Genomic DNA, 23,046 nt, shown 5'->3' on the forward strand with positions numbered 1-23,046 from the left:
GGAAGCAGGATTCTTATGTCACTCAAAACAACCAATGACCATGTTAATAATATTGAGTGTAAGTGGTAAATGAATATGTAAAGTAATACACTTGTGAAATTGCTTGTGAAAAGTGTGGAAGAGAAAGTGATGATTCATACAATTTGGTCTTATTGTGTTTTATTTCAGTTCAACAAACCAAACTTATGTGGCTTTGAAATGGTGAGAAACTGCTAAATGTTGTGTTTGTTGTTCTCAATGGTGTGTTTTTTAACATCTCACAAATAATGTTTTCTGAAACTCTTTCTGGCATTCATTTTGTTAGCCATTTAGAAATAAGTGTCCCAAGGATCATAAATCACGTAGTATACGGATCCTAACAATGAAATCCAGAGACCCTGGTACACTGGGCAGAATGCTAACATCGGCTTAGTATTGACATCAAATGTGTTGTCAGAATCCTATGCAATTCCAGCTGCAAGTTCAAATGTAAATGGCAGCACTCTAAAGGAGAGAAAACATAGCAATATATTGTGACACACACACACACCCCAGCACTGACACAATGCAATCTCTGTATGCTAGGCAACTGACACCTGCAAATCAGCCGTGTTGCTTCCATGCCCTCACCCACCTCGACGACACATAGAAGACAGAAGCTTGCAGGCACACACACAGAGCCCAATAAACATAGCTTTCTAGCGACAACACAATTGACAGGAAAACTCACAGGAATCAGCTGCTTGATAGCCAATGCCTTGCTTTTTATATTCTCAGAAGACACTGAACTTCATTTCTCCACCCCCACCCCACCTCACCCCCCATGCCGACCAACTGCATTGTTTGTAGACAGGGGAATTACAGTGGTGCCCCACAAGACGAATGCCTCGCAAGACGGAAAACCCGCTAGACGAAAGGGTTTTCCGTTTTTGAGCTGCTTCGCAAGACGAATTTCCCTATGGGCTTGCTTCGCAAGACGAAAACGTCTTGCTAGTGTTCCGATTTTTTTCCGCTCCCCCCCTTTTTCTAAGCCGCTAATAGCCTTTTAGCCGCTAAGCCGCTAAGCCTTTAATAGCCGCTAAACCGCTAATAGCGCTAATCCGCTAAGCCGCTAATAGGGTTGCTTCGCTAGACGAAGGGACTCGCGGAACGGATTATTTTCGTCTTGCGAGGCACCACTGTATTGGGCCGTCTTTGTTTTTATTTTTATTATGTAATCTGCGTTTTTTAATTGAAATTTATTGTTGTGAACTGCCCTGAGATCTGCAGTTATAGGGTATATTAGTATATTAGTAGTAGTAGTAGTAGTAGTAGTATTACTACTACTGGTTTATCACAGTCGCAGTTCACAGAGGAATTGCTGTGCTGAGGGGGGGTGTAGATGAACTCCTTTTACTCTTGTCCCAGTCACAGACTCATCCTGGAGATTGCTGGAGTAACAAGCTGAATGAGGGTTGGGGGAAGGGATCCCTCTTGGCCCATTCCCATTAATACAGAGAAGAGAGCTATAACTCACAAAAACGTTTGTAAATTGCTTAGAGGCTATTGCAATTAAGCAGTATATAAATTACTGTGATAAAGCAGTGAGTTTTGAAAGCAAGACATAGAATAGTGCATTGTATAGTTCCAGTTGCTAGTTTCCACTTGTGTGCTATAATTTCAGAGGACAAGAGGAATTGGGTCCCATTGAGGCCATATAGCTATCCTTTGATCTGTGAATTCCCTGACAAGGTTATATAAACAGCTGTCAATGTGTTAAATCAGAATTCTGTGCTGCATGAGAAGAACAGAAAGAGGCAGTGGAGTAGTAGTTTTGGGGAGGCATTTTGTTTCATTTGGCAGGAGCATTTTCACTTAAACCCTTTCTTTTCTCCTGACTATCATTGGGAGCTGGAATGAGATCTTGGGGAAGTTGGTATCTCAACTACATCTTGCTCTGCTTCTGACATCTCTGTAATTCTGTCTACTTTTGGCCATCAATTCTCTTGAGTTGTTCCACCACCAGCACCACTACTAATATCACTGGCATTGCCACTAGAAACTAGAAAGCTAGTGCTGTTTTCTGACATTTGACAGTATTGTCCACTGTCTTCCTTGGTTCCACAGAGGTTTTTAGGCAATGTGTGATAGTTAGAAAGGACGACTTGTGCCTCAGCAGACCCTTTCAGAATCTTAACAGCTATACTATGCAAATTCACTTGGCATGCTAAGTATTTCCTTGTCTTTTTCCGCCCACAGGATGATTATCTTAAAGCTGAAATATGGTACAGCCGCCAGTGTCTAGCTAATAAAGAATTATATGAAAGTAAGGAAACCAGGGACTCAGCTAGATTGGTAAAGAAAAAGTGATTTATATGTGTTGAATGCGTAACTTGAATCCATGGGTTCTCCAACGTTATGGAGAAATATAGCTGTGTCATCTAATGTCCTAATGTCTGCTTCCAATGTCTTCATGTAGCTGTTGAATAGCATGGGGGACAAAATGGCACACTGCAAAACTCCTTAGTGTAAGTGGAGGCAAAGAGTGCTCCTGCAATGCTTGCCTGCAATAAACCAGCTCAAGGCAGAGAGCATGCCTCTCCGCTCATACACCCTTATATATTTTAAGGCATGTAACAAAAATAATTTCAAAATTTCACCCAGAGTTCTTTTTAACTGTTCACATGAAACTGGGTTGATGCCTTTTGTAAACTATATTTTAGAAGTGCAAGCACTGAGTTGTAGCTAATATATTTCTGCTTTTCTTGCAGCAGACTATGTTGGGCTGTCATTCAACAAAGATAAGTCATTGAGCCAGGTAAGGCAAATGATGATAAAACCTTATGAAAATATAGTTGAGGTTTGGTGCATTCTGTTCAGTACATAATTTGACTTCCTGGCCACCTTGGCAAATTAATGTTCAGAAATCAAAAGGACAGTTGAGCCAATTTATTACTGGAAGCTTTTGTGGTCACTATCAGAGCTTTTTGGGAACTGGCTGCCATATGCTATTAGGATAAGTTCAAAGTTCTTGTATTTATTTACAAAGCCCTAACTTGTAGCATAAGGAGCTTATGATAGCATAAGGAGCATCTCAACCTTTAGATCACTACCTGATCACTGAGGTCTTTGGAGGAGTCACTGTTTGGGGTCCCCACACGTCCTTGTATTCACCAAGGGCCATTGGTTCAGTACTGTGGGTCCAAAAAAGCAGGTTCAGAGCCCCAATCCAAAAGAGGCTTCTGATCTAGGCTTCTGAGTCCCACAACAGTTTCTGGCCGAAAATTCTATCAGTTTAAACATATACACAGGCCCTGCTTTCTGCCTGCTAGCCATGCAAAAATTCACAAAATGTCCAAATGTAAAGAATTATTCTATGCCTCGCTATACACTCCACAGATTCAGATATCTGAAGATCCAGAGTTTACCCACTTTCTTAATTCCTTGCATCTTTGTGCTTTGCTAGTCGGTGGCAGCTATTTGGGGGAAGAAACCATGCAGGGAGGGAGGGAGGGAGGGAGAGAGAGAGAGATCAGACAAATCAGAGCAGGAGAGATTGGACAATTCATTTCCCCCCTTTGTCTTTCTTTGGCTGTTAAGCTGCAGCCATCTCAGGAAGAAACCATGGAGAGACAGTATTGGGGTGGGGGTGGGGTGGGGAGATCATACAAAGACCACGGTTAGAAACGTTCGCACAGGAATTGATGGAAATAATGTGAATGCTTGCTCATCAAATGATTTCCAGGGAATGCATAGTGTTTGGTTAGTAGGACCTGTGTGTACTTTTTAAAAAGCATCAATAATGTGCAGCTTGGCCCTTGCTCTTGTAAAATCTTCTTGCTTTGCTTCTTGTTTGCTTTATACAGGAGAGGCCTGCTGAGTGGAGCACTGACACGGCGAGTTGCTGCCACTTACCAGGAAGGAGGACAGGAGGGGCAAGGTAATGGGGAAACCACTGCTGCATAAGTGCATCATCATCAACATCAGCATGTTGGTGCACCGTACAGCTCTGACCTTTCTGTTGCCTTGGCCCTCCACTTCTCCCTCCTGGTCAGTGACAGTGGCTGTCCTGCTAGGAGGCCAGGTACACACCATTGCCCCTCCCCACTAGCCACTCCTGTATATTCAGAGCTCAGTGGATTCTTTAGCAAAGCTTTTAAGTTCGAACAATGATATATTTCTAAATCAATTACTTTGCATCCTTTTCTTCTTGTTGTTTTTTTAATTAAAAAAACAGGAATCCACTTGTTTCTATAGCAATGATACATTTAAAAAATGGCATAGCTGCTTGCCTCACAAAATGAAAGGTGAAAGGCACTTATCCAGACGGGTGGTTTCTTTTCTTGTTGATTATGAACAGAACACTGGCATCGCTTTGTTATCTCAACAGGTACAGTGCACCAAAGGACTCTGATTTAATTATTATTTAATAGATAACTCTGAACAGATGGCAATTTGCTGCTCTTGTTTAGAATGGATTCTCATTTTTTATGATGTGATTTATGGTTTGGTGAAAGCATTTGAATTGAATTAGAAAGGGGGCAATTCACAATGGATGGGACAACTGATTGAAAGCCCCCTCTCCCCATTTTCCCTGGCTGACCCTCCAATATCAAACCTGTGTCCTGCAATAGCCTCAACTCCCTCCCCACCCCACTGCCAAGCTAAGTTCCTTCAGGAGGAGTGGTGGGATATTAATTAACTAATTAACACATAAACTTCCACAGTTCACCTAAGTTCACAGGTAGTCTATGAATGCCTTTCTGAAGAATATAGATCCTTCTGTTCTCTTTCAGTTCCATGATTCCAATATATATGTTGGATATTTTCTCCAAAACAATGGCTATGGTGATGTTTTAAAAAGGAAACATTTTAAAATGAGGCATTGTATCTTCTGGTGCTCTGATCCCTGCAACTGTTGTCTTTTCTAAAACATCTCTTCTTCTTTGTCAGTTACAAATGCCACAGGTGCCTTCTCCCTCCCTTAGAACAATAATTAGGCAATATATTTTTGATTGCCCCTTAGAAGGCAGAGGAAGTGCCCAGATAGATTGCATCTGGGCACCTCTTCTACTGCATTCTTAAGGTCAGTAAAAGGGTGTTGTTGTTGTTTAATTGCTCTTGGCCAGTCTTGCCTTCCCTCTGAGGCACGAGGGCATTCAGCTAACTAAACGTCCCGAATCTGGGACTCATAGGTGCCAATTCCCTGGGGCCCTGGGTGCCCAAACACCCACAAAATTTCCCATGAAGGGGCTGCGCACCCACAAATTTTGGTGCCAGGGCCAAGCATGCGGCATGGCACCCACGACCCTGGGCAACCACGACCGCGGGGCTAAGCTTTCACTCCTGCTGGGACTTTGAGGCCTGTCTAACAAGCACTTCCTGAAGAGGCAGAAGCAGCAGTGTGGCAGAGAAGAAAATGAAACCCGTACTTGGATTACTTGATCTTCTTGCAGCAGAAGGGCATTCTGCCCATCTGAGTGCAGTTCTGGCTCCATATGGCAGTTCTTTGAGCCAGCACTTCGTGTATGTTCCCTTTTCTCAGCTTCTTTTCTGAACTTAGAGGTCCCAGCCTCTCAGAAAGTGCTTATTAGCTATGCCTAAGGGATGAACCCCCCCCCCACGCGAGTGGCGCTGTGGGTAAAAGCCTCAGCGCCTAGGACTTGCCGATCGAAAGGTCGGCGGTTCAAATCCCCGCGGCGGGGTGCGCTCCCGCTGCTCTGTCCCAGCGCCTGCCAACCTAGCAGTTCGAAAGCACCCCCGGGTGCAAGTAGATAAATAGGTACCGCTTACCAGCGGGAAGGTAAACGGCGTTCCGTGTGCTGCGCTGGCTCGCCAGATGCAGCTTTGTCACGCTGGCCACGTGACCCGGAAGTGTCTCCGGACAGCGCTGGCCCCCGGCCTCTTGAGTGAGATGGGCGCACAAACCCCAGAGTCTGTCAAGACCGGCCCGTTCGGGCAGGGGTACCTTTACCTTTAAGGGATGAACCAGGGCCTTCCCTTCAATGAACGCCTTCCTGGCAATGAGAAGGTCTAAATTGGCTCTTGTTAGGGCAACTATACCTGCCGAGTTCTAACACTCTGCTTGGACACTGTGTTTCTGCTGTGGCACCCAGAAATTTTGGTGTCAGGACCAAGCATGCTGCATGTCACCCACAACCCTGGGCACCCATGGTCGTGGGGCCAAGCTGACACTCCTGCTGGGACTTCAAAAGCACGTCAAAGTGCAAGTAGATAAATAGGTACCGCTCCGGTGGGAAGGTAACCAGCGTTTCCATGCACTGCTCTGGTTCACCAGAAGCAGCTTAGTCATGCTGGCCACATGACCTGGAAGCTATACGCTGGCTCCCTTGGCCAATAAAGTGAGATGAGCGCCGCAACCCCAGAGTCGGTCACGACTGGACCTAATGGTCAGGGGTCCCTTTACCTTTACCTTTAAGTGATGAACCAGGGCCTTCCCTTCAATGAACACATAGCTGTCAACTTTTCCCTTTTCTTGCAAGGAATCCTATTCAAAATAATGGAATTTCCCTTAAAAAAAGGGAAACGTTGACAGCTATGAATGAACGCCTTCCTGGCAATGAGAAGGTCTTAACCAGGTATGAATTGGCTCATGTTAGGGCAACTATACCTGTGCAGTTCTAACAGACTGCTTGGACACTGTGTTTCTGCTGTATCATTTCTTTCTTTGATAATGCATATGTTTAACTGTGTTTCCTTCTTTTTCTTCCTAGAATCGGGCATTGATATCAGTGCATAAGTTAACAGACGGCAGCATGAATAAAAAAAGAAAATTCCCAGCCTTCTGGTTTCCAGATCCGCGATTTATACCAAATGGATTGTATTTTCACACAAACAGCCATTTTCTGTATGCATATGGCAATCAGGTGTGTAAGAAGGAAGCTGTATTAACAACTGGCACATAGTGTTGCAAAGGTGGCATGCCAACCCTCAACCTCAATCAAGCGGTAACAGGATTCTGGGGGTTCCAGACCCTCACCCTGCGGCCGTGTTTCCCTTGAGAATCAAGACACAGAAGTCACACATCCTCCAACATTTATCCGATGAAAATAGGAACGCCCCATTCTACTATTTATACCCCACACATCTTACTTGGTTGCCCCAGCACTCTGGGCAGCTTCCAACGTATGTAAAAACATAATAAAACATTAAACATTTTAAAAAAAACTTCCCTATGGATTGCCTTCATACAGCTCGGGGGTTGGATAACTCCATACCATCCAACATTTTCCCAATGAAAATAAGGGTATCCTAAGGAAAAGTGGGATATTCCTGGATCAAATCAGAAACGGGAATGGCTTCTCTAAATCAGGAGATCCCTGGGAAATGGAGACACTTAGAGGGTTTGAGTGGAGGCTGTCATAGCTTTAAGAGTTAGGATTTATTCACATAGTTACACCTGAATTTAGATGGAGGGGGTCCAGATCTTAACAGCACAGTTATCTCAAGAGAGGCTCCCCCCCCCTCCCAGCACTGCATTCCAAGGCATCTCTCCCAGCTTCCCCGCGGCCTGCCTGCCAAGATCATGCTCCTTTCCTTTTTCTGTTCCAAGCCTCCTGCCCAAAGCCCCAAACTCTTCTTGTGACATCACACCCAGTTACCCTGGCAACCTTCCAAATTTCCTGTCTCTGTTTATATTTTAGGGGGGGCAGAAGGGGAGGACAGTTCTCTTGGATTGCCAGTGGCCCCATCTTGTTTCTCGATGGCTCTGTACTTAGCTTGTGGCTAGGGTAATCTTCCTTTGTCCTGCATGATGGTTCAGCCTGCATTTTTACATTGCTAAGCTGTCTCACATCTGGGTTAAGACATCAAACCATTATTAATTTCTTTTTTTAAAAAAATATGGGTGTCTTGACTCTGGTGGGCAGTGAGAGCACACCTTGCTCCAGGAAGAGAAAGCGGTTTGCATTGAAACTGCTGCTACAGCGGAGAGGAAAAGGCTCTGATTTGGCAGCAATGCAAATTTGGGCAGGTGCCTGGGACGGCTCACCTGACTGCCCCCTGGCATGGTCATGATGTTGGGTGATTGAAAGGTGTGTTGTCCTGCACGCTGGTCAAAAGTTGGCTTGCTGGATGTGTTTGAGTAAGATGCATGTAATCTGAGTTCTGCAGGCATGCAACAGAGTTGCTATCCTGTGGGATATATTGTCCAGTGACTTGTTTCTGAATATTCATTCATTTGAGCATAACTCCCAGATCACCCTTATCTTCAGAGTGGTTAATAGTCAGGAGCTAACAGAGAGACAGCCAAACTACCGTTCCTCTCCCTTGGAAGTCTGCATCTATGTGACTTTTTGTAAATATTCTTCAGCATCTTCAAGACAATGTGGTGGGTGCTTCTAGGTATTTCAAATGATGGGGTGTTAGAGAAGGAGGAGTACCTTTGTTGGGGGACACGTTGTGCTCCTTCTGGGGTAGTTTGTCCACCTTTAGTTCCTACCTTGTGCTCAACTCTCACTTGTGGCTCCTATTAGCTGTCATTATGGCCCAACTCATAGCCGCGGACATGCCTTAGACTTGGTGTTTACCTCTACAGATGTTGATGATCTGACACTAACTAAAAGCGAAACAAAAGATGTGCCATGGTCAGATCACTTCCTGGTGCAACTGGACTTCTCCGCAACCCTTCCCCTCTGCAGGGAGGTGGGACCGATTCGGATGGTCCGCCCCCGCCACTTAATGGATCCAATTGGCTTCCAGAGAGTGGTAGGGGATGTTTTATCCCAAGTTGATGGCCTTTCAGCTGATTCCCTGGTGGCACGCTAGAATGCGGAGTTAACCATGGCTATTGACTGTCTGGCTCCGAAGCGCCCTCTCCGATTGCATGGAGCCCGGACAGCCCCGTGTTTTCCCTGGAGCTGAGGGTGATGAAACAATCGTTGAGACAGCTGGAGCGCTGGTGGCGGAAAACTCATTCTGAATCAGACTGGACACGGGCTAGAGCTCAACGTCGAGCCTACCAAGTGGCAATGGTGATGGTGAAGAGGGCCTTCTTCGCCGCCTCCATTGCATCTGCAGAAAACAGCAGCAGGAGACTTTTTCAGGTGGTTCTCAATCTATCGGAACCACCTGTACCACCGGGGCCTGGTAGGGACCCCAAGATCTCCTGCAGTGCTTTTGCAAAGTTTTTTGCAGATAAAGTCGCTCAGATTCAGCAGGAGGTAGACTCCACCGTGGGAGCAGGACCAGGGTGGGAGAGTGCTAGAATTCTGTCTGGTCCTGTTACATGGGATCAATTCAAATCTGTTACCTCCGAGGATCTGGACAGGCTGCTTGGACAAGTGAAACTGACCACCTGTCTCCTTGATCCTTGCCCACCCTGGCTGACAAAAGCGAGCCGGGAAGGGCTGGGCGATGGGCTCTGCGGGGTGGTGAATGCTTCCCTCTGTGAGGGAGCCTTCCCAGACCCGCTGAAAGAGGCGGTCATTAAACCGCTTCTTAAAAAAACATCTTTAGACCCGGCCAATTTGGCCAACTATTGCCCAGTCTCAAATCTACCATTCTTGGGCAAGATGATTGAGCGGGTGGTTGCTGAACAACTCCAAGCACGCCTGGAGGAAACGGACCATTTGGATCCCTTCCAATCGGGATTCAGGCCTCACCATGGGACTGAAACTGCTTTGGTCGTGCTGGTTGATGATCTCCGGCGGGCTAGGGACAAAGGTAAGAGTTGTTTCCTAGTTCTGCTGGATCTCTCAGCGGCCTTTGACACCATCAACCATAACATCCTTCTGGACCGTCTAGAGGAGCTGGGGGCACTGTCATACAGTGGTTCCGCTCCTTCCTCCTGGGCCGTGTCCAGAACATGGTGGTGGGGATGAGTGTTCAGACCCCTGGGCTCTCACTTGTGGGGTGCCTCAGGGTTCTGTCCTCTCCCCTATGCTTTTTAATATCTATATGAAACCGCTGGGAGAAATCATCAGGGGGTTTGGACTGGGTGTTCATCAGTATGCAGATGACACCCAGCTCTACCTCTCCTTTAAATCAGAACCAGTGAAGGCGGTGAAGGTCCTGTGTGAGTGCCTGGAGGCGGTTGGAGGATGGATGGCGGCTAACAGATTGAGGTTGAATCCTGACAAGACAGAAGTACTGTTCTTGGAAGATGGGGCGGGCTGGTGTGGAGGACTCCCTTGTCCTGAATGGGATTACTGTGCCCCTGAAGGACCAGGTGCGCAGCCTGGGAGTCATTTTGGACTCACAGCTGTCCATGGAGGCGCAGGTCAATTCTGTATCCAGGGCAGCTGTGTACCAGTTCCATCTGGTACGCAGGCTGAGACCCTACCTGCCCACGGACTGTCTTGCCAGAGTGGTGCATGCTCTAGTTATCTCCCACTTGGACTACTGCAATGTGCTCTACGTGGGGCTACCTTTGAAGGTGACCCGGAAACTACAACTATGCGGCAGCTAGACTGATGACTGGGGGCAGCCGCTGAGACCATATAACACCAGTCCTGAAAGACCTACATTGGCTCCCAGTACATTTTCAAGCACAATTCAAAGTGTTGGTATTGACCTTTAAAGCCCTAAACAGCCTCAGCCCAGTATACCTGAAAGAGCATCTCCATCCCCATCATTCTGCCCGGATGCTGAGGTCCAGCGCCGAGGGCTTTCTGGCAGTTCCCTCACTGGGAGAAGCAAAGCTACAGGGAACCAGGCAGAGGGCCTTCTCGGTAGTGGCGCCCGCCCTGTGGAACGCCCTCCCATCAGATGTCAAAGAGAAGGCAGCCCTCTTCAGGGAAGTTTTTAATGTGTGACATCTTAATGTATTTTTAATCTTTGTTGGAAGCCGCCCAGAGTGGCTGGGAAAACCAGGCAGATGGGTGGGGTACAAATAATAAATTATTATTATTATTATTATTATTATTATTATTATTATTATTATTATCATTATTATTGGGAGGTCACTTCAGTGCTGCTAACACAGTGGTTTGACTTCACCCCTAGAGGCGCAATCCATTGTCTCTCAAGACAGATGGATGCCAACAAAGATCTCTTATACAATATTATTTATTGTCTCTCCCCCTCCCTTTTAGGTGTGGATTTCTTATGATGGAGGCAACTATTTTACACCATTCTTTACTTTAAATGCTGAGATGGTTATAGATGTAGATTCATGTGTTTACACCCAAGCGATTATATTTGTGACTGACGCGGCAAACCTTTTCTACACTAAGGCAGGTAGGAAAACATTAAAAAGTGGAGTCTCCTGCAGTCTTTGAAGACTCAAATATGAGATTAGGCTAAGAAACCAGGTCCCCCAACCTATGTGTTCTCATAGCTAGGTAGGGAGAAACAAGTGGAAGCACCTGATGCACCTAAGGAATTCACTCTCTGCTGGGCAGAACCAGGGAGCCCTAAGGGTGCCCAAACCAAGAACCATGTAGACTAGAGACATAGATTCACTGCATCTTCTATGACTTCTACCTTAAGTGAGATTGCAGGAACTTGGGTGACCAACAGCAAAGGCTATTATCTTGTCTCCTGATGCCCCTATTTTCACATTATTCTCCAGGGAATAAATGCCCTATGCATTCTGCTTGCTGATATCTCATAGTGTAGTATGGTTGGCTGGGATCCAAAGAGCCGTTGCAATCTTCTAGTGGGTCTTAGAAGCTTTTAATCCACTCATTTGTTGCTGCAGCACCCTGCATCTACCCCCCACCTTCCAAAACCCTCCATTACAGACCAATCCATTCAGACCATGAGGCACAAGGAGCTTCTTCCAAAATGGAACAACACCTCCTTGCATGCTTCAAAGTATTTGACCACATATGACCTTGTTAGATCCTGGCCCTTAGGAACTATTGTCTGAAGTTGCATATTTTAGATATACTTTATCCTCATCAAAACGATCTATTTCCTCATTGCATTGATTAAATATGGGTTGGAAGAGCTGTTGATCTCTCCAAATAGTCACAGAAACCTATTGTTCTAGAATAAACTCATGCTTCCTATAATAATAAGATTTGATGCATGCCCATTATTTATATTTCCCCTTTTCTGTAGGTGTACTGAGATATGCCAAGGTTTTCCCCCCGGCAAAGGGTATCTTCAACATGTACTTTGACCACCTGGGAATATTAAATCATATTTCTCTGAATGATACAATTGACTCATTTGTAAAAGAGACGAGTGTGGATGTGGACACTTTCTTGAAGGTTAAGGATGCTTTTGATGTGTGAATGAAAAATGTCTATGAGATTGTAATAATTGTTGTTCTTGTTAAGGACAAACCTTCACTCTTCCAACATGTCAAAGTAGGAAGCTAGTGCTAGAATGGACACTGGAGTCATTAACCCAGCATTTTTTCACCACTATCCAGATATCCTTATAATAGATGTACTTCTTTTTTGAAAAACAAAAATTAAAAGTTGATTTTAGAAAAGCCACCATTATAATGGGTTACAGCAAGAAATACAATTCTGTTGTTCCTGAAGAAAATAGCTGCTCACTGCTTTCTGAGGGGGGAGTGGGGGCGACGTTTGCGGTCCCTCGAGCTCTGGCCTCACGTGCTCCAGTCATTGCAGGAAATTTCTCCCCAGTCCCAGGAACCCTGGTCGATTCCCTGCCAAGAAGGACCATTAAAGCTGGCAGTCTGGGCATTGGCTGTTGCTCCTGCCTGGCCTGGCAGCAACACCTTGAAAGGCGGTGGGCCTCAGCGGCACAATCGGGTCCCAATAGCTCAATCTGAACCATATTTCCTGTATATGTGCCCTATATGCCGAGGGAGTGCATTAATGGAACTTTCAGAAAACCATTGAGTTTGCCCCTCCCCTTAGCACAGGCAAAGTCATATAATGCTTCAACTAAGTTGCCACCTTCAACTCCTTCACTTCTTTCAAGTGGGACTTGAAAGTGCTTAGCTTTAACTGACTCCTACCATTATCTTCAGTACCCTGAGCAAATACTGATTTTTAAAAACAGTCTTGTTGTACTCATTAGAAATTTAAGAGAAACTAGGGAGAAATTTTGTAATACAGTGGTACCTCGCAAGACGAACGCCTCGCAAGACGGAAAACCCGCTAGACGAAAGGGTTTTCCGTTTTGGAGGCGCTTCGCAAGACGAATTTCCCTATGGGCTTGCTTCGCAAGACGACAGCCCATAGGGAAATATCCGGGACAGCGGGGAAGCGCAGCGCATCTTCTCCACTGTCCTCGCACCTCCTCCGAAGCCGGGCGGTGGGGCGGGAACGCCTCCTCCCGCCGCCGCGGGCTTCGGAACGCTGCTCCGAAGCCAGGCGGCGGGGCGGGAACACCTGCCCCCACCGCCCGGCTTCAGAACGCTGCTCCGAAGCCGGGCGGGGGGGCGGGAACACCTGCCCCCACCGCCCGGCTTCGGAACGCTGCTCCGAAGCCGGGCGGGGGGGCGGGAACACCTTCTGAAGGCGGGCGGGGGGCGAAAGTCTTTGTCCCCCCTGCCTGCCTTCCCAGGGGCTTTTAAATCGCCCCGGACAGCGGAGAAGTCCTCCGCTGTCCCGGGGCGATTTTAAAATGCTGCCCGCCAGCATTTTAAGATCGCCCGGACAGCGGAGAAGTCCTCCGCTGTCCCGGGGTTTTTTAAAATGCTGGGGGTGGGAAGAAAAGCCCTTGTCCCCCCCCCAGCCTTCAGAAGAGGTCCGGGGACAGACTGTCCCCGGACCTGGTCTGAAGGCGGTTTCCCTAGGAACGCATTAATTGATTTTCAATGCATTCCTATGGGAAACTGTACATCGCAAGATGAAAAACTCGCAAGACGAAGAGACTTGCGGAACGAATTAATTTCGTCTTGCGAGGCACCACTGTATCAGTATTATTTTTTGATTACTGCAGCTATGTCTGTGCTGCTTAATTACCAGTTTCATCATCATCATCAAACCTTTTATTGGCATCACATACCAACATCCATAGCAATCAATACAGAATTCCCGCCTTCCCAGTGACACAAAACATTTGTGAAATGAAAGAGACAAAGCAATCTAACATTACATCTCTAGGTCTCCAGGGAGATCAGACGTCTGCAGTGTGTTTCGATGACAAAAAAACAGATAAAGATATTTAGCCACTAACTTGGTGAGCTCCTGATTGTTCCCCAATAATAGAAAATGTATGACCTCTAACTCTGGTTTCCATTTGGGGATGCAGAGTTGATCTAGGAACTGCAGGCGGAGATCAACATATAGTTTACATTTAAGAACAAGTTGCTGTCCCTTTATCTTAAACTGTTGTAGCCCTGGGGAAAGAAAGGGATCTAGCAAAACTTCACTAAGGAGAGGATCTTTATCTGCTGTGAGGCAGATGTTTAACCAGCATGTAAGAAATCTCGCCCAGGCTGCAGTCTCTACCTTGTGTTGACCTCCTCTAGACACAAGCTGCCTGCACTCATTCTACCGGCTGGGTAAACCCTGGCAGCCAGACTGGAATTCCGTAGAGCAATTGAGCTATAACTTACAAGAAATACACAACCCACCCAAAGGCAGCAAAGTCCTGAGCGACCCCCGCTTCAGTCAACAGTGGGTCGCACGAGGCTCAGGGAAAGCTCGTGGTGTAGCCATAATACTCAGTAGAGACCTGAACTTCATTGCCACAACAGTCCTCAAGGACAAAAAAGGCAGATTCATTTTCACTAAAGGGGCACTAGATGGCAAAATCAAACTGACAATCGGCTCCATATATGCCCCAAGCGCGAAACAATTAGAATTCTTCCAGAAGACACTAAACAAATTCCTCTCCTTCTCTGAAGGGGAAGCAAGCCTAGGAGGGGACCTCAATCTAAATATGAAAGGTATATCCCTGAAAGATATCCACCCTACAACCCCATGGGCAACCTTCCTCCGAAGGAAACCCCCAACAACTAGGAACTCTTACAAGTTACTAAAAATGCTAAAAAACAGGGGTCTCTACGACATTTAGGGTGAACAAAACCCGGGAGACATCAGCTATACATTCCAATCAGGACGCCATGATACAGTGTCCAGACTGGACAGCATTCCACTCACACAGGAATCAACAAACATAGGTAACATTGATTCCTCAGTGGAATCAACAAACATAGGTAACATTAAAATCACAGATCACGCCCCAGTAGAAGTCATCGTTAAAATAGGAGAAGGAACACAAACCACCCCATCATGGTCCTTCAGTCCCATCCTAACTACAAACAAACAAATTAGAGAGAGTCTCACAAAAACCCTCCAAAACTACTTCAAGGAAAACGATGTAGACAATATAACAACCCCCTCCTATGGGACGCAATGAAAGCGGTCACCAGAGGAGCTTGCATAAAAGAGAAAACATTCCTTAAAAAACAAACCTCCTAAAAAATTAGCAAAATAGAACAAGACATCACAGCCCTCTCAACACGCTACAAACAAACAGGATCTAAAAAACTCCTCAAACTTCTAGAACAAAAAAGGAGAGAACTAGACTCCCTAGAAATTAACAAAACAATGATCAACATTCTATACTCTAAACAACATTTCTATGAATATGGAGGGGAAAACTCCAGATTACTAGCAAATAGATGTAGGAAAAAAGCACTCAAAACAAGAATACACTGCATCACCAAAAAAGACGGCAACATAACATTCTCCCTCAGAAATAACCTCAGAATTTGCAGAATTCTACTCCAACCTATACACCTCCCATAACCACCAGAGAAGGAAATCAGAAAATTTCTAGCAGGACTGACCATGCCTACCCTAACTGATGAGGAACAGGAATTCATGGACAGCCCTATCACCCCAGAGGAAATAGATGCGGTCCTCAAAAACCTGAAACCACACAAAGCCCCAGGCCCAGACGGCTTCACAGCAGAATTCTATAGGAAATTCAAAGAACTCTTGATGCCCTACATGACCCGTCTATTCAATGACATCATAAAAGGGGGCCCCATCCCCAAAACCTGGACCCACTCCAAAATAGTCTCCATCCCCAAACCACTAAAAGACAGCCTCAAAGTAGAATCATACCCCCCAATCTCATTAATAAACCAAGACTATTCACATCAATCTTGACCAACCACCTAAAAATCTTCCTACACAAGTTAATAGCCCCAGACCAGACTGGCTTTGTCCCTGGCCGCAATATAACAGACCCCATCAGGAAACTACTGAACCTGATCGAACACAGCAAAGCAACTAAACTCCCATTGACAATTATGTCCCTAGACATCCTCAAAGCCTTTGATTGCTTAGAGTGGAAATACATATTAGCAGTACTAACTAACATGAAATTTGGCCCCAACTTCCTACAAATCCTCAAACAAATATACTCCCAAGCCTCAGCAAAATGCAGAACTAACAATATGGGTTCTAATACTATAGCTATCCAAAGAGGCACGAAACAAGGATGCCCACTGTCTCCCTTCTTATTTATCCTGGCTCTGGAACCCTTAGCAATCCACATCCGAGCAGCCACAGACATCAAGGGAGTGGAAATAAAAGGCAGAACCTATAAATTAGGGCTCTTTGCAGATAACCTAATGGTCACAACACCAGACCCCATAAGCACAGCAACCTCCCTAATCAGAGAACTCAACACATTTGCAATGGTGTCGGGCCTACAGGTAAATTTTACAAAGTCAGAAGCCATGTGTTTCAACACCCCTCCTCACACCCAAAAAGAACTCACGAAGGTCACCAAAATAAAACTTTGCCACACCAAGTTCAGATACCTAGGGGTACAAATAACCAGAAACCTCAATAAATTGTACCTCCACAACTACAAGCCCCTGTGGCGACAAATTAACAAAAACCTAAAGAGATGGAATAACATGAATTTCACTCTCTCAGACAAAATAGCCATGATCAAAATGATCACACTCCCAAAACTAACCTACCTATTCCAAACCCTCCCAATCTGGATCCCCTCAACCCACTTCCGCAGTTGGCAGAGAAAACTACACTCTTTCATCTTCTCACATAAAAAAACCAAGAATAAGCCCCAAATACCTGCACCTCCCCACCTCAGAAGGAGGATGGGGAATCCCCAACATAGAAGCATATTACATTGCCAACCAAATACGCCATATAATCCCATATATACTAGAAGATGAGACAAAACAATGGGTACACCTAGAGAGGGACACAATTGAAAATACCTGCACCACAACATACCCACTCCTCCCAAACAAACTAAAGAAAATTCCCACAACACTTAACAGGTACACACAGACCATGCTCAAAGCATGGAAAACACAAATAGGCAAACTATCCCCAACTCCATCCCCACTAATCCCCCTGGCGTACCACCCATTAATCCACCATGCAGCACAAAACCTCCAGATAAAAACCTGGTGAACCAAAGGCTTATATCGCCTAATAGACTTTTATAAAAATAACAAACCCTTGTCAACACAAGAAATGCAAGACAAACTAGAAGACACCCAAATGCCCTGGTTAACACAACACCAACTACATGCCCTCTTAAACAACCCAACAGTAAAATCAGCAGCAACTAGGCCCCTGACAACCTTCGAAAACCTCCTCCTAACAACAAAGGGAAACGGTAAAGGGACGGTATCCGCAATATATAAAATACTACTCCAAAATCCCGCAAATCCCCTAGATGCAATCAAAAAACAATGGGAGAATGACATAGGCTATGAGATTAACCCCACTCAATGGACCAGAATGTAGTCTAAACCCCCCTTTAAATCCATATCAGCGAAAAGAAAAGAACTCACACTGAAACTCACCTACAGGTGGTACCTAACACCAAGGAAACTAGTGCTAATACACCCAGGAACCTCACCAAAATGCTGGAGAGGGTGCACCTCCACAGGCACATACCTCCACATGTGGTGGGAGTGTCCCAAAATCCAACTATTCTGGACAACAGCCATACGAGAAATATGTAAAATAACTAAGCAAGTATTAGACTTCACCCCAGAATTGGCCCTACTAAACATCTTCCAGGACAACAATACCCATTTACACCACAAAGAACTCATAACCCACCTACTTTCAGCAGCCAGAAACACCATAACCAGACACTGGAGAGACCTGTCAGGAGTAAGCATGGACCAATGGTACCAAATAGTATGGGAAACAGCCCTACTAGAAAAATTAACTAATAAACTGAAACTGACACGGGGACAAACAGAAGAAGACGCCTTCACCCTGGTATGGCTCCCCTTTATCACATACACAGCCCAACAGGACAATGACAATAATCCACCAACAGCATACAAATCAATATGGCTAACCTGATCCAAAACACCCACCCACCTCACTCAACACACGAAAACAAAGATCACCACAGCCAATCACAAACAAACAATCACACCCTAGGCCAACCCCAACCTCTCTCACCACCAAAGGAACACAAGTGAACAACACAAGCAACGCTGACACCAAACTCTACATACATTAAGCATAATAGAAACACCGCCACCTGACCCCACCCCCATCCATCTTCCCTCCCTCCCTCCACCCCCTTTCTTTTTTCTTTCTTTTTTTCTTCTCCCCCTAATGCCTCAACAAATGAAATGGATTTGTAAAAATGTTACATGGGGAAAAAACAAACGAGGCATTACACTTACTTCTGTAAAACAAGAAAATCCTTAATAAAATATTTTTTTTAAAAAAAAACTTTGACGTTGAAGACCTTGAGGGCAGAGGGGATATGTGAAGACCTTGAGGGCAGAGGGGATATGTGAATTACCTCTTGTTATAAAGAAATGCAGTTTCTAAGCAATTTCTCCTCTGATTGCTATTATAAATTAAATTATCTTTTTAAAAATTCCTATTTATTCCTAAAATTGTTTAGCAAGTTTTGTATCTATAAATGCATGAAAATATATATATATAATTAATTTTCTCACTTTGTTCCAGGATATTGACTTAGGTTTTGAATTTCCTTTGGCTGTACAGTATATCACTGAAGAGCAGATGTTACTTTTAAACCACGAGCCACTGATAGCAACAAAACGTGAGAGATTCAGTAATCTGCAAAGAGGCAAAAGATTAGATTATGAGTAAATATCAATAGCAGCATATGTTTTGTTAACAAGCAATGTCTTGTTCTGTTGGGTTTTTCTTTTTAATGTACCCTGCTGTTTTACAGAATATAGCAAAATAGCATCTCTCTAATTTGGTTAAATTGTTCAGAGGGTTGCCACTTTCTTGTTCTGCCTGCTCTTAGAACCACTTTGTACTAACATTTGCAACATATACCGTGTAATACAAGTTTCAAACTGTTAACGGAAAAATCCGAGGGCTCCCTTGGACAAAAAACAAAGACACCAACCAGGATAACTTGGAGCAAAACAGCAGCCTACAACAAAACTTGTAGGCTTCAAAAATATATCAGTAGGTGATGTGTGTGTCGTAGGAAATTGGAAATGGTTTCTGCAGTGTGTATGATGATGACATGGTTTTCCCATGACTTCATCATCTGGGGGGGGGGACGGGGACCCACCACCACATTTGGGAGCAAAGACTGCTGGAGTCTGCTGTCTTCCAGGGATGTGATATTGCTAGACCCAGAAGGAACAGGTTCAGATAATATGGCCCATGAAATATTGTACCTACTGGGTGTACCTAACTTGGAGATTAAGGGGTATTTTTGTGTGATTTGATTTAATATTTGTATTCTGCTTTGCCCACAACAACTGTTGAGCTCAAAGTGGCTCACAGTAACAATAATACCATTACAAGTTAACAGACATTGTGATCATGGTAGTAAATTCAAAGCACAGGAGAATATAAAGCTAAAGACAAATTCATCAAACAGTTACTACAACTCAATACAAAATCATAATGATTCAAAAGATCAGAAATAGCTGCTGAACAGTAGCCCTGTGCCAGCTGACATGCTTGAAACCACAATTTTCTCTTAGCACTATTTTCCAGCAAGGGAATGTTAGGAACTAGTCGAAATTCGTTAAAATTCATTAGATGTGTGATCTGACATCATCAAGGTGGTATTAAATGTATGCTTCTTTTTAATTTAGGCCAGGAGGATCGTGTATAATCAAAGATGTTTTTAGGACGCCAGCTCCTCCGGGCTTTATATCATCTGTACTGGTAGATGTTCTAGATCGGTTTCCCGTTGAATCTAAAACTGCTAGCCCATGTACAGCAAATACTTTAAGAGTTTTGCCCCCTACAGGGACCAGTATATCATACAGGCTTCAGCTGACTTCTCCAGGTTTGTGCATCACCTGATAATGAAAAGTTTTGGAAGGAGGGTCTTTGGCTTATGCTAATCACACTTAAGTGGGGAAATATATAGGAAAAGAATTGTAGGGAATACTATTCATCTAAGATTGGTTGCATGGTGGTGGCCCCTGCCCAGCATTTCCTAATTTCCTATGTAGCCTCTTTTATATGTTCCTCGCCATCCAGTCATTTTTATTTCTACTAGATCCCCTTCCTAAATCAACAGCCAGCCAATCAGTCTCCAACTATGTGTAAATTCATGATTTTCTTATGGAGACAAAATGGCAAAATGAAGGAAGGATATGGACGATGTATCCCAGAAAAGTAAGGTAAAGAGTTAATCTGGTAGCCCCATAAAAAGAAGAGAAAGAGCCCCCAATTTCCAGCCTGTGAATGAAGCATGGGATTTCAGCCTTCACTTGACACTGCCTGCATTTCTGAGGTTTCTAGCAAAATAAAAAGTTTTATGAGCTGTGGGAGTTACAGGGCTGCTGTTGACTAGGAGAGCCACACAGGTAGTGGCAGTCTGTCAAAAATTAGGAATCTAAACTTTATATCAAAGAAGCCATAGCTTCAGGTCAGTTTATCTTTTGTGTAAATTAGGCATATTCATAGCAGCAGCAGCAGTAGCAACAACAACAACAAAGGGAAATGCAGCTTCTGCACATTGAATGATGTTTTCTTTATTTTCTTGTTTTCTAGGTGTGAATATATTTAAACCAACCGATCTTGAGAAAACAGTGGTGATTCCAGGCAGTAGCAGTTTCTTCATTGTTCAAGTTGTGGATGACCAAAATGCTTTAGGAGATGCTACCATGCCCAATAGGGTGCTTTTAAATACAGACATTCTACCTGGGAGGTGGTTCTTGTATGACTTTGGCACTGTAAACAAAAGAAAATGGAAAATTGTTGTTGACATATGTAGATATACAGTACAACAGTTTGATGACCTACCACGCCATGCCATTAAATACTTGGATATTGGGTCAAAGCTGGAATTGAAATTCAGAGTGACTCCAGTTAATGTAGGTAAGACTGCACATACCAGTATTTCTTGTCTCTCTACTCTATGTATTCTCTCTAAAATGTCTGAAAGTGTTTGAAATCATATGAAAGCAAACTCTTTATAAGTTATGATCCTCACTCTAATAATTTAACTGAAATTCAACAAAATGTTTTTTACATATATTTTTATCCTATTGACTCCCATCCTGCCTACAGATCTTTCATATGGATTTCTCATTTTGATGTGCATTTGGTTTTTTTAAAATGATATTTATTGAAAAAAGATTTTTTCTAAAAAATTACAAAGAGAAAAGACAAAAAGACAAAAACAGGGGGGGGGGGGAATAAAACCATCATTTTCAAATTCTCCACTTTCATTACCTTCTTTCCATGACCTCCTCCTCCCCCCATCTCTTGTATCTTAATAAATAATTATCACAGCAAATCCTTTCCATAATTCATAATATTCTGTCATTGCATTGCATTGCTCTATTTTCATCTTATCTTATAAAAAAACCTTAAAACTTAAAACTTAAATCTTATTTTTACCAACTTCTCATAATCATTACCTTTTTACCTCTTTAAACACTTTTTACAAGAGCCAAATAATTTCATTTCAGCATTTTCCCAACGTTCATCAACATTCCTAATGATAGAAAAAGAAATAAAAACAATCCAATCTTCTTCCAGCGTCCCCTCCCCCCGGTCCCGGGATTGTCAGTCCTTTTTCATTTTGATGTGCATTTGTACACAGATGTATATGAAATAAGGGTACACTGTAATCAGCCAAAATCCTCAAGTATTTTTCAACCCAACTGCAGTCTCAGAGTGGAGCTAAGTTTTGCCTTTTGTGTGAGGTTGTTCTACAGGAAAGAAATATTGGAAATAAACATTATTCTCATTGTTGTTTCCTTCCACAGCGTATAATGTGTTCCATAATAGGCTAATGCACATTGTAATTGGAAGGCCTTCTCTACTGGATGTGAGCACAAACATTTATTTTGACGACAACAATAGCAATTTAATCGATATCACTGTTCATAGTAGATTTTTTGAAAAGGTAACATGCTGCCAGCTCTTTTCAGAGTACCTTGATAAAGTACACACAGCTTTAATGTGCATTCAGACTCCAAAAATCTTCTCCCCGTGTTTTTGTACAAAACAAACTTATGTTGGTTTTAGACCAGTTTACGCTATGGCTTTCCTCACAGAACCCTAGAAATTGTAGAGTAATGAAGAAGAGAAGAAGAGTTTGGATCTGATATCCTGCCTTTCACTCCCCTTCAGGAGTCTCAAAGCGGCTAACATTCTCCTTTCCCTTCCTCCCCCACAACAAACACTCTGTGAGGTGAGTGGGGCTGAGAGACTTCACAGAAGTGTGACTGGCCCAAGGTCACGCAGCAGCTGCATGTGGAGGAGCGGAGACGCGAACCCGGTTTCCCAGATTACATGACTACCGCTCTTAACCACTACACCACACTGGCTCACAGAGTCACAGTCTCTGGCTCACAGTCTCTGGCTCACAGAGACTTGGTTGCTAGATGTGTTGGGAATTGGTTGCAGATGTTAGTAGGTGTGGTGGTGAGCTGGCAGGGAGGGGCCAGCTTGTGTGCTGGGAAAAGGCATTGGGTTGGATACTTAGTGTAACCTGGGGGTGAGAGGGAGCCTCTCCTGTTGGACATGTAAAAATCTCAGGGTACCCTGGTAAAGGCGTCTGGGTTGAAATCCGAAGGTCCAGATGACGTGAGGTGGGGGTGATGGGCCAAAGGACTTCCGTTCAGTGGCCAGGGGCTGTCAGCTTAGTTTACCAGCATATTGAGGGGACCCTTAACCCAGGACTGCCCCTTGTGAATAATCATCCAGCAGTCAGGTAGGATGATTTGGGATACACACCCAATGCCTATGCCAAAACCTCATGGCC

The 23,046-nt window shown here is 44.3% G+C and overlaps 1 protein-coding gene across 4 annotated transcripts in view; it reads left to right on the plus strand.

Moving 5' to 3' along the window:
* CATSPERB (cation channel sperm associated auxiliary subunit beta) overlaps positions 1-23,046 on the plus strand; it is a 55,631-nt gene that overhangs the window by 20,161 nt on the left and 12,424 nt on the right. For all 4 annotated transcript variants that reach the window (XM_082232497.1, XM_082232498.1, XM_082232499.1 and 1 more), the window contains 11 exons: positions 169-201; positions 2,218-2,284; positions 2,730-2,776; positions 4,196-4,348; positions 6,693-6,845; positions 11,013-11,157; positions 11,986-12,137; positions 18,792-18,934; positions 19,913-20,109; positions 20,823-21,149; positions 22,046-22,185. In XM_082232497.1, the coding sequence (XP_082088623.1) occupies positions 169-201; positions 2,218-2,284; positions 2,730-2,776; positions 4,196-4,348; positions 6,693-6,845; positions 11,013-11,157; positions 11,986-12,137; positions 18,792-18,934; positions 19,913-20,109; positions 20,823-21,149; positions 22,046-22,185 (1,557 nt within the window). The remainder of the gene's footprint in view (positions 1-168; positions 202-2,217; positions 2,285-2,729; positions 2,777-4,195; positions 4,349-6,692; positions 6,846-11,012; positions 11,158-11,985; positions 12,138-18,791; positions 18,935-19,912; positions 20,110-20,822; positions 21,150-22,045; positions 22,186-23,046) is intronic.

The sequence above is a fragment of the Podarcis vaucheri genome, assembly GCF_965113315.1.
Source record: "Podarcis vaucheri genome assembly, chromosome: 1".
NCBI classification, from domain to species: Eukaryota; Metazoa; Chordata; class Lepidosauria; order Squamata; family Lacertidae; genus Podarcis; species Podarcis vaucheri.